This window comes from Scomber scombrus, chromosome 4, assembly GCF_963691925.1.
Source record: "Scomber scombrus chromosome 4, fScoSco1.1, whole genome shotgun sequence".
Taxonomy (NCBI): Eukaryota; Metazoa; Chordata; class Actinopteri; order Scombriformes; family Scombridae; genus Scomber; species Scomber scombrus.
The window spans coordinates 9,576,751-9,589,129 of NC_084973.1; the positions used below are offsets into that span (position 1 = coordinate 9,576,751).

Genomic DNA, 12,379 nt, shown 5'->3' on the forward strand with positions numbered 1-12,379 from the left:
ATATGGCTTACAGTATATGCACTTTATGCACAGCAGGGAGGAGGGCTGTCAGAACCTGTCACTGTGCTCTAGGGCATCACTGACATGAGTGTCACCTTCATGAAGGAGCGTGAAAGCTGTTCCCTCTGCAGAGGCTTCCTCAGACCGTCGCTCTGATTCCAGCAGCAGAACAGAGGAGTTAACGTGAACGCTCGTAGAGGGTTGTCATCTGTTGTATGCTTCATTTAACACCTGTGAATACCAAAAGTCATTAGGAGTTTCAGTTAGGGGAAGAAAAAAAAGATACCTGCACTGTTAGCAGAATCAATAAGTTCACAAACTTAGGAGGAGAGTGTAATTAACAACAGAGACATTAATCCATTAATGAGTTTCTAATACTAATTACACCTGCGAAAATGTGTAAATGGATTCTGACAATTTAATTAGTAGCAAAGACACATGTGAGCATGAATGAGAAGATAGTGATGTTTTGGTATCTAAGTGTAAATTCTGCTTCTAAATCTAGTGGCAAAGTGGCACTAGGATGTTGTTTAGTTTGTTAAAGAGGGAAAAAAAACACTTTTTCTTGTTCTTTGGAAATTCAGAATTATGTTTAGTGAATATAAAAATACCCCAAATTCAGAGTTCATTCAACCTATGATGCAACAGCAACTTCTAACTGGTAACCGATTAAGAGAGTGAATATAAAAAATCAAACAGTTTGAAAAAACCTTTACATTATAATGAAAGGCATATTACAGAGGCAATTTCCCAGTGAGTTATGCTCCATAAACTATACACCCTTCCACACACAAAAATAAACCAAAATCACTTTGCACAGGGCTGTAAGAAAAATAACATATATCAAGGCTGAAACTTTCTTCTAGTTAAATTCTGTTATTTAAGACCTGACTCAGTAGAGGAGTCACTTCTGATGTGGGTGGGCGTCTGGGGTAAAGGCTCCCGAGTCTCAGAGCTCTGCCTGTTCATGCTGCACGCTGCTCATGAAGAACTTTGTGATGGAAAGATGCTTCTGCTGGAAAACGCACATCACAGGCCTGTTTGTGTGTGATGAGGCTGCTTCCGCGTTCCCTGTTGTCCCCCTGACTGCTACTCACAGATGAGCTAAATGTGAAACACTGTGAACATAACTGAGTTTATCTGCTTTAAGTTAGTAATTAGATTTATTTTGAGCCCTGCACTACTTTGAACAGTAAGCAAGATAGGAGCAAACCCACATTTAAAAAAGTCATTTCCAAGATAAAAAAGTAAGAACATTTCTTAAAACAAAAAGTACTAAATCATTAATACACAATTTACATGTAAAATTATTTCTTCTGATTTAAAATAATATACAACTGCTGTATATCCCAAAAGTTCTGTTAATGTCATTAGTCCGTTATTAAGTTTCTTCTGTCCATCAGCAGTGTTTCTTTCCTTTCAGGTCCGTCAACTTGTGGCAGCTGGGAGGGAAGTTACACAGCAATGCTTCGCTCTGTGCTGAAGTTGTATTGAAACTGCATGAGAAGAAGAAAAAGAAGGAGAAGACAGAAGAGGAAGCAAGCATTAATGAATAAAAGCATATTATCACAAAAACATCACAAATATGTATTAGCTTAATAATGAATACAAAGTAACCAAAGTTGTACATTTATAACAAATACTGCAATGAAATGAAGACTCACTTACACAGCTGATTAAACGTAACAGACCTACATTAACAGAATTATAGATTAAAAAACGTATTAATGTAATGTTCTCCCTCTTCGAAACTTCAGCTATTCAATTAACCCTTTGGCAGAGATTAGATGATCACGTATGAGCGAGGGGATGACAGAATATAAACAGACATCGCCCCCTCCTGGCATGGCATGGACATGACTCTTCATCAAGCAGGAGGGCTTCAAACATTCTTGCCATTCTTAAGTGCCATTAAAAGGCAGAAAAGCGTGTAATTTATGTTCATTATCACTCATTTAAAATCATTATCTTAAGCCCCCTCTACTTGAAGTACACTAATTAGTAGGTATTTCAGGTTTTGGTGCCAAATACAAGAGACAGAAGTAACATGACTTCTGTGAGGGTGTCTGTGGTACTGAGATAAGACCTATAATGTAGGAAAAATCCTATGTAGGTTAAACCCATTTTCACACATTCTATTTAATAAATCCAAATGATTAAGAACAGATTGAAAGAAAGAAAAACAAGAACTTGAAGAATCAATCACAAGAAAGCAGTGCTGTTAAGTAATAAGAAAACAAAATATTGAAACACTAACATGTTTTTCCAGCTGAGGCTGAAATCTTTTTAAAATATTCTTAATTTTGTTATGAGGTAGCTGAGCTGAAAGAACAGAAAAGTCAAACGTCATTGGCACAAAATAGAGTTCACTTCACCAAGTTAGTCAGTTGTATTACTGCAACAGAGCACTAGGTGATGCTGTATGATCACTGAAATAAGTTTCCCAAATCTCCAACAGAAGCCGCTGTGCCACAATGGCTGAAACCAGGTTCCCTCGATCAAAATACCACCTACCCTGATTTTCATTTACTTGAGGGAAGCTGCAAGTTACCCAAAACCTGTCACGTATCACAAGCCTGTTAGTTGGGAAGAAAAGAAATTCAGCCCCCCATCACACACAAATTCAGTCTCAACATCTGGCACAGTAAATAAATAATTCTGTGTACGGGTATGTGTGTGTGTGTGTGTGTGTGTGTGTGTGTGTGTGTGTGTGTGTGTGTGTGTGTGTGTGTGTGTGTGTGTGTGTGTGTGTGTGTGTGTGTGTGTGGATGATGGATGGGGGAATGGGGTGTTATCTGGGAGAGCATGTATCACTGTCTGCCAGTTTTACACACAGGCTGACAGGACAGTGACACACTAGAACATGGGCGGCAGTCACCCAGACGAGCCGAGCTTCATTTCCTGTCCCTGCTCCACTGCCAAAAATATGTGACATGTTGTCTTCATTAATTCCACCTCTATTTGGAGCTCTCCCTCTCACACCTCTCACCTACCCCTGTACACTACTGTCCCTCCATACATTCACATGGAAACACACACACGCCAACACAAGTATATGCAGGCACAGAAAGACACACATACACAAACACAAATAACTCCCTACAAATACTGGAAACCCATCATACATAGGTGCTAATGAAAATCTTGTCATGTGTGCATACACACTTCTTTCCACCCTAGCATACTCCCTCTGAAAATCATTAGCCAGCCGCCAACAACATTTTTCAGCAGAGCAAACTACATAAAGATGTCACTTTAAATCGCTTACTAATTAACACTTAAAAAGACACAAATTAGATATGCGTGGCTAAAAGCAATTATAATATCCGCAAGTTTTGCGAGTCATTTGGGAAATGAAAAGAATGCCTAATTGCTGGAACCAACATCATCTGAGACATGGCTTAAGTGATGCCTGTTAGGAAATGGTCTTATCTACAACTGTGGCTGTGATTACAACAGTTTTCCTCAATTACATGTGCATACTGTATGTATAATTCAAGGAAGTACATCTCTTTCATGAATCTATATTTTTTAATGGGTTTAGAAACGTGGCAATTAGAGTCTGTGCTAAAAGCGCCTCTAGTTTCTGAAGAGGGGCAAGAGAAAGAGAGAGAGAGAGAGAGAGAGAGAGAGAGAGAGAGCGAGAAAAAAAAATGTTGTCCACAAATTTTTAAGCACAGACAGTGACCTCTTCTGGACGAGAAAAGGAGAAGATGCTAAACAATGAATTTTTAAAAAATGGGATCAAAGGGCCAAACTGGGTGTGTTTTCATACTACGAACTGTTTTTTCTAAACCTCAATCTCGCAACTTTTTTTTTAATATAACACCTAGATTGAGCCCCCTCTGAGGCAGAAAACATAGTGGAGATTCAATTTAAAGAATAATATCGATTGAGAAAAACAACCAAACCTAGACAAAGAAAAGAAGACAATACTATAGACGTGCACCGTTTTCTGTAAAAAGCACTTCTTGTCCAGCGAGTTTGTGAGAATATCACTAACTACATTTCCCTCCCTTGTTCTGCAGATATCATCGTGAGATAATAATAAGAGGAGAGAAGTAAAAATAACACAATGGTGAGGGATGTTTCCACTTGGAAACTAATTATCAAGCTAAGCTGTGACTTCATCCTCATCAGCCTGGCCCCACCATTAATCTTGTGCTGTCGTCCACTTCACTAAATCCTGTGTGTTACACTATCTCACATTTACTTCATCAGCTCCAGCGCGGCTGTAATTAATGATTTCTCATGCCCTTCCCTTCCCTTCCCCAGCTCCGCTCACCATGTGTCCTCCTGCTAATCACACTCTCGGAGAAGAAAAGGAAGGAGGAGAGGAGAGGAAGAAGAAGGAGAAGAAGAAAAAAAAAACACGAGAACATATAGGATGAGCAGCCAGGCTGTCTCTACCCTGGACACACACACACACACCTACACACACACATACACATACACGCCATTAATACCTGCGCTGACAATGAGCTTCATTCAGATGACCATATGACAAGATGGCGACTCTGTGTGATTTGGATAGTATGTGACAGAAGACAGAGGCAGAGTGCAGAACAGACACCCAGTTTGATGAGGGAGTGTTTGCTCTGTAACACATTTCAAACCCAACAGCACCTGTTCTTTTACAGTGGTCTGTCACTTCCTGGCAGTTCTGATACCAAGATACCGTGCTAATGAGAGAGAAGGGGGGTTGTCACTCTCTTTAAAGCGCACACACAAACACAACACACACACCCCCCCCGCGCGCGCACGCACGCACGCACGCACGCACGCACGCACGCACGCACGCACGCACGCACGCACGCACGCACGCACGCACGCACGCACGCACGCACGCACACACACACACACACACACACACACACACACACACACACACACACACACACACACACACACACACACACACACACACACACACACACACACACACACACACACAGACTCTCCTTTTTCTCTTGCTCCCACAAACACACAGGCTCTTAAGAAGGAGCTGCACATGATGATTCTCTTCCTGTGAATGCCTGCAGGCTACAGTGTTTCATCAGAAATGGGGAGGCATTTGTAGTGCCTTTACTTGTTCTGCGCAAACTCTAACTTTTTTTCCACTGAAGCTGATTAGGAACTTAAAAAAGTGAAACATGCGGAGTCTGGTCATAATTTTGAGCAGATAGCCTCCAGAATCTACAGCACTCAGAGAGATGCTAGATTGAGCTGTTCGAGAGAAGAATTGGGGGAATAAAAGTCAAGTGTTTTGGAGCAGGAGACGAAGCTTTTAAGGGAGAATGGCTGCCTAGCTTGGCCATGCTTTTATTCAATTGGGGCTTAGTGGAGCCAACAGGGCCTCGCTGTCTGAGACACTTAATTACAACCCCAACACCGTTTGCTTTGCATTCTGGCCCAGCGGCGTCAGCGGCAGCCGAGCGTTGCAGCCTCTACTCACTTCCTCCTCGATCTCTGCCAGGGATTTGATCGTAATGCCCATTAAATTGACTTGCTGCATCTGAAATCAAAAGCAGGGAGAGGAGGGAGAAGAGAAGAGGAGGAAGAAAAAAAAAAGCACACAAGAAACATGGTGGTTAGGCTCATGGCTAAGTAAGCATGCTTAAAATCTTTAATCCTCTCCCTCTCTGTGTCAATACAAACGGGGCTATAGTGACAACCGCCGCCAGCCAGCCAAATGCACTGCATTGAGCCAGCTCTGCCTGACTGCACGCATTCATCACTCAGTCTGGAGGAGAGGAGAGGAGAGAACAGGAAAGGAAAGGAAAGGAAAGGAAAGCAAAGGAAGGAAAGGAAAGGAAAGGAAAGGAAAGGAAATGAAATGAAATGAAATGAAAGGAAAGGAAAGGAAAGGAAAGGAAAGGAAGTAATGAAGAGAGGACTAAAGGGTACATATGATGAGAAAGGACCAAATGCTTATACTACTACTACTATGATTGTTGACTCGATCAATCTAATTTGCATGCACATTTTGCAATCACATCAATATATTTTACCTCTGGGGGTTTTTCATGGAACTTCTCAGAGATCATAAAGGGCACATCATGCAGGGCTGCAAAAAAGTAAGCAAAAACAATGTTAAAGTTTGACTTTTATGCACAAAAAAAAACGTTTTAAAATATATATATATATATATTTCCCCCTTTACTTCATCCTGTTTTTCAACGAGACTAAATGTGGGATTATAAAACAGCAAAGCTATCAACATCCCCAGCCACCCCGGCGCCTCCCCTCCTTCCGTCTATGGAGAGAAGATGAAAGGCTTTTTTTTTTTATCCTCCGCTGTATTTGAGCACCTCCACTCTCTCTCCCCTCCAACCCCGGCCCTTCCCAACCCTCTTCCAGTTTAATTACTCTTGATTATTCCCGATTCCGTCTTGTCTGAGAGATGTTCACCTTCGAAACAAAGACGTGCTCACACTAGGCACAGAAAAGCAGAAAGAAGAGAGACAAAACATTCACCAGATATCGAATTTGCATGAAAATAAGCCGCACTGTTCAGCCGGCAAAAAAGTGGATTGAAATGAGGACTTGCCAAGAGCATGGTGGTATAATTAGCATTTGACCAAACAAACGAGCTTCAACAGAGCTATAATTAAGCAGGCCTGTAATTAAGTGTATGCCCTTTATCATAATGATCGTGGTTAAAATGGTGTGATGGCTGCCAGTTGATTATTAATGGTGTAACCCCATACTGCATGCATCCTGCACTGGAATCAAGGTGTCACGACTGTCAGGCTAGAGAGCAGCCCTTTGTTTATAAAATACATTAGGGCCCAAATTAACACAGGGTGACAAGGGACACAAAGCCCCTCGTTTCCAGACTGAAAAGAAAACTGCAGCTGCTCGGCTTCATTATAAAACTCCAAAATCTGGAGGCACAAAAACTTGCTGCCGCTGGCTGCAGCAGGAGCCTCAAATATCAAGAGGCCAACCACTGTTCTTTTACCCACAGTCCATCAGGCCGCTGGCACAGGAACAGGAACTCATAAATGTAAGCCAAAGCTGTTCATGAGTCATCGTTTTGAAGCGGACACTCCTTTTTGGTCTTTCTTGTTCGCAGCAATATTTAAAAGTATGTAATTCTGTGACATGCTTTCCTTTCTCGGTTATTACACAGAGCTACGGTTTGGCACTTTCCATGTTAAGTGTAGTACAATGTGATCTTTGTAATCAAAGCATGACCCTCACCCTTCATGACCGCAGGGAAGCTTATTTAGTTTCCTGGCTTCTCATCATCTCCCACGGTAAAAAAGTAGAAGAAAAAAAAAAAGTACAAGGAGAGAAAAGGTTTAGCCCTCGCTCCCCCACTTTTTCACTCACCCAAAAGGTTGTTCGCTGCCCCGGCTTTGACACCCACCTCGCTGTAGCGGCTTTCGATGTGCGGCTAGTCGGAGCAGCAAACCGAGGCAATTGGATGGGCAAGATGGCTTGTTTAAGCTCATAAAAACAAGTGAATACACACGCGCGTGTCGCTGGGAGCACCAACAACCAGGCATAAGTAGGCACGGAGAATACATTTGAATCAATAGTCAGCGACGGGAAGCAGAAGATTGTAGCCACTGATGGATCTGTGTGGCGCGGACAGATGAACGCACAGAGCTGAAGGCCAGAGAGTTTCTTTATTGCTCAAGGATTACATTTAAAACCAGATCTCACTTTGTATTCCTCCACCATCTATACTAGAGAGGCTATCTTACACCCAGACAAATGGAGAGGTGCTGAAGATGACTTGGTGGTAAGAAATGGATACTGTGCCATGGAGAAATCCGGAGGTGCAGAGGGCAAAAATAATGTAAATCCAATCTTCTGACCAGGAATCCCGCTATGAAGCATGTTCCAGCCGCTCAAATGGCCAGGCTACAGTCCATTAACTCGTGGGTGTATTGCAATATGGGGAATTGGGTAGTTACTTGGGCATTTGGAGTATGTGAGTGCAGACAATATGAAAACATCTGGCAGGAATTCTGGTACAATGACTGAGATGATGGTGATGGTGATGATGATGGTGATGATGATGATGATGGTGGTGGCAGTGGTGAACACAGAGGTGGCGTTAAGTAAGGAGGACCCTGTGGTTTGAGTGATTGTAATGTAAAGAACGGAGTCAGCACAGGCCCCGTGTGGATCATTGCCTTATTAATGGCTCCGTCAGGTGCGATGAGCAATGGCTGCATTGTCATCTCCAGCCCCTGGGCACAGATGAATGGCTGTTTCAGGGCGGGAAGGGCTCCCTCGTACGCTGGGCTGAGCACTAATCCCTCACTCTTCCATTGTTGGATGCACTGTCACCCAGGACTTCAGTGGCGCCATACATTGCATTTCCAGGGATTCTAACAGACACGGCCGTGCACACGGTCGTGAGCGCAGACACACCTACACACACACATAAACCACACCGAGTTGCTCTCAGACACTGACTGATGGAAAAATATGCGTGGGTGATGGAGCATACCCCATATTACCTGAACCACAACTCAAGAGTAACACTTTAGGAATGTTGATGAACTTTTATTTTACACTCCACTAATTCAGCAGAATTGCATTGATCTCTGTCTAGTATGATTACTTGGCTGAAGCTGTTTCGCACCTGAATTAGGTGAGAAAGTCACAGACAGGGCAATGAGCGTCTAGTACAATTTTCTACTTGTGATTAAAGCGATATCTATTGTTAAGTATCCTAAAATAAGAAGAAATAATAAGTAAAGCTGCTCAAAAACAGGTTAGAGCTTCATCTGGAACCAGCTATATTACATATCCCAAACAATTGTATGCTGCCTTTCCTCCATGTGTAGCCAGGCTAGACATTGCAATAACTTTCCTGTCGGTGTGACTCTCAATTTGAGGCGAATTCTTGATGCAGACCATGGAAATGCTATTCTGGTTGCAGACCCGGCTCTCTGTCACCTCTGCAGATAATGGTGAGTAGATGAACAGAGAGCTGGAGGAGGACCCCCTATGCCCACTCACAGCCCTTAGCCCCACTCTGACATGAGAAATAGTGCCCAGGCCTGACAGCATCTCGGAGACATATTGTAGTTTATTTTGTCGCCCGGGCATGCCATCTGTGCCATTCCAATAGAGGGTGTGTGTTCAGGCTGCTGCAAGAGAGAGGGCGCGAGGCTCCGGGTCCCTCAGTAGCTCTGCAGCCACGGCAGGTCATTAGTCAAATTGCCTAATGAGAGAGAATACAAATGGCCCCCTACCCTGACAGGAGGAATTTTGGAGGTGTCAGAGCTCCTGACCCGTGCTATGAGAACAGATGATAGCGAGTTGCTATTTTCAGATTCTTTTAATGACTATGGCTCTATGAAACCCATTCTTTTTCTTTTATCTTTTTCCCGCTTTTTCAAGCCCTCTAGACAGAAGAGTGGGGGGGGGGGGGGAAACACACAACTCTTCGATATATTAAAAATCTCACTTACAAAAGTGGAAATGTAACTTTTGAATTATTTAAGTGTTTACCGGGGAGTCAATTAACATTTTGAAAAGTGTATAACACTGATACTAAAATAGCTCACACACTGAAATGATGTTGAGGGTTTCTGATATCTATTTTTATTAGTTTCTGCTTGCTGTTTGCAACACGTTTCCCCCAGTCTCACTGTAGTGTACGCAAGCTTCTGGTGCAACTCTCCTGACAGCAAGTCAGTTACTTTATACTAAAATATTAATCTCGTCTCATCCAAGTGCTAGAAAATGTAGACTTATTTAAATGTTGCTTAATGCTAAGAGTAGTATGCCGGTTGTCTGGTGCATAAATGCGGTTTTATAGTTCATGGGGAGAAACTGAAGAGGGAGAGGAGAGGAGAAGCACCAAGTCATTCTACACAAGCTTCCTGTTTGCTCATTTTGACAAATATTTTTTAGAAAATAACTATTCTACCATGTTGGCTTAACAAGTGGCAATATTTTGGCAATAGTATTTGAGAGTGCATTTAATACAAAATCAAACAATTTAGTTTGCTAACATGCGTACAGCTAAACGCAATGATTATATGTAATGGCTTTTATTTCAATTTAACTACAATTACTGTTATGCAGTGTTGAACAGTTAAATATTCAGTGATAGATTTAACAAAAAAACTATCCCAATGCCACCTAGCTGCTTTATTTGCAGATTCACGGATATTAAAATTCAACTTTTTTTTGTTACCAGAGGGATGCAAAATTGCAAGCTTATGTAGAATGACCCACTTACTTTTCCATCTGTGACAAGCAGTCCTTGAAATCTGGTTTTGGGTAGGGAGCCAGGAGGCAGTCCCAGTCGGGCGCTGGTCCATCAGTCTTCCAGAAAGTGGGCAGAGCCAGTAACACCTACAGTGAGTTGGCCACAAACACCGCTGCATAACACAGAATGCTCTGAGGAGGTGTGTAAAGTGTGATCACTTCTCCAATACAGACACTATAAGTTGAATCATTTTGAGCTTATATGTAAAAAAAAAAAAAAAAAAAAAAAAAGTTATTAAATGTCAAGTAAGAACCAAAATTCTTTGCTCATTTGGTATAATTACTAAACCAGTTTTAACTGATTTCTTAAGCAGTACTGGGGAAGACTGAGCGAGCCCTTCTCTCTGGCTAGCTATTGAGAAATCTCATGAAACTAAATGGACAATCAGACTTTAATCAGCGGCACAGTGTCTTTTAGGACACTGCCATGGCACTGGAGTTGATCCCCAGCTGTGGCTGCTGGTAAATGTGCAGCAGAATGTGTGTATAAATGGGGTACGCCTCTCTGGACAAGTGTAAAAGCTGGCAGAGGGCTGACAGTAAATTGCATGTGCCGGATGGGACACAGCAGAAGGCACAATTACACAAATCCCCTCTTAATTAGCAGTTCTGTGGGCAAACTAACCAGTAATGATGCGAGGGATGTGGCGAGCCCCAGAAATCCTAACAAGAAACACTCACCAGCACTGGAGACTGGGTCATATGGCCCCGGTTCCCCTGAAGTAGTGACTGACGCATGATTTGTTTTGATCAGTGCAGCTGCAGGAGATGATTCCCATGTTGCCCTGCTCCCCACAACCCCTAGCCCTTGCTGAGCTACTTGCCCTCTGGACTGTGGGTAAAGCAGCAGGCCCTGCATGGTTGTGGGTGGCATTATTAAGTTCTCCATGCTCACAGTACCAGGCAATGTAAAGTGGCATCTCACACGGTGAGTAATGAACTGTGCCAGAGCGGAAGCAGGAGGGATGACAGCCAAAGAGGCCTCCTTGGCAGCCACTAACCTGGGCATCCACCAATTTATCATCCCCTAGAACCAATCCACCAATGCTGCGCTGCCATTTGTCATTAATTATGCTAATAAGGACACCATTACTCTCCTGATGAAACAGGAGACTGTTATTAGTATAATGCATTTACAGTTTGATACACATGCATTTGCTTATTAGTTTCACTGTGTGGATTAGTAGACTTAAAAAAAAAGATACTTTCCATTGCTTAAATTAAACTGTTAAACAATGCACTTTGAAAACTGCAAACACCCACTAACGGAGGAGCCCAGGACTTTTCTGTACACACTAATTGACCATTATAAAATGACAAAGGGACTATCTTTTAACCATGCTCTATTCTTTATACCCTCACACAGAAATGGCCCCATCTATGTAAAGAAGCTGATGTGTTTGAACTTTTTCACAGCAGACTTTGTGGCTCTAAGCAAACCAGTCTGAGCAGAACTATTTAATATAGCTTCTGGGAGCCCCAGATGCCCTTTTCCAAAACGACTTCATTCCCAGAATCTCATTGTGCTTTCTAAATCACACCACAGTATGTATTAGAAGATCATTAATTACAAACTTAACAAGTCAGCAGAGCCATTAAAAGATCTTTAAGGCATATTTGACCATAAATCTCCTTAAACTATATTTAATGACTGGATTTTTGTGAAATATTTTTTATCAAGTTCTAATTAGATGTGTGATAACAAACCCTGCTGTACATGGGGCAAATGAGGGAGCCGTGACAGGCCCATCCATTGAGGCTGTCCACGTCTGGACACTGAAACTAATGGAGCACTGCTTCTATCTCAGGGATGGATAGAAAGCAATGAGGGATGAGACTCCAGAGTCCAGTCTGGCCTGCAAATGCAAAGCAATTTAAAGTCTCTTATTTGACTGTAATATGGGTCCAAAAATGCCCGAGGGCCTCAAGGCTCCAGTCAAAAATTCCATTACGATTCATACAGGATTGATCCCAAAATACTTAATGGCACCGTCGCTCTGGGATCAATCATGTTTTGCTATTGACCCAATAGGATTTTTGATATATTACTAGGATAAACACTTAGAGAATTTCCTGAGAAAAGTCTGTTTTATCTGTTTGAATCTAAAAGAACTTTATGACTGACCATACAAAA

The 12,379-nt window shown here is 42.3% G+C and overlaps 1 protein-coding gene across 3 annotated transcripts in view; it reads right to left on the bottom strand.

The window, feature by feature from the left end:
• The window catches only part of mvb12bb (multivesicular body subunit 12Bb), a 33,173-nt gene continuing 20,794 nt past the window's right edge, over positions 1-12,379 (bottom strand). For 2 of the 3 annotated variants that reach the window (XM_062417741.1, XM_062417742.1), the window contains exons 8-10: positions 6,012-6,067; positions 5,456-5,515; positions 400-1,496 (exon numbers count right to left, since the gene is read on the bottom strand). In XM_062417741.1, coding sequence (XP_062273725.1) covers positions 1,455-1,496; positions 5,456-5,515; positions 6,012-6,067 — 158 coding nt within the window. In that variant the 3' untranslated portion in view covers positions 400-1,454. Of the gene's footprint in view, positions 232-399; positions 1,497-5,455; positions 5,516-6,011; positions 6,068-12,379 lie in introns of those variants that run through there. The other variant, XR_009925053.1, reaches the window with a different exon arrangement.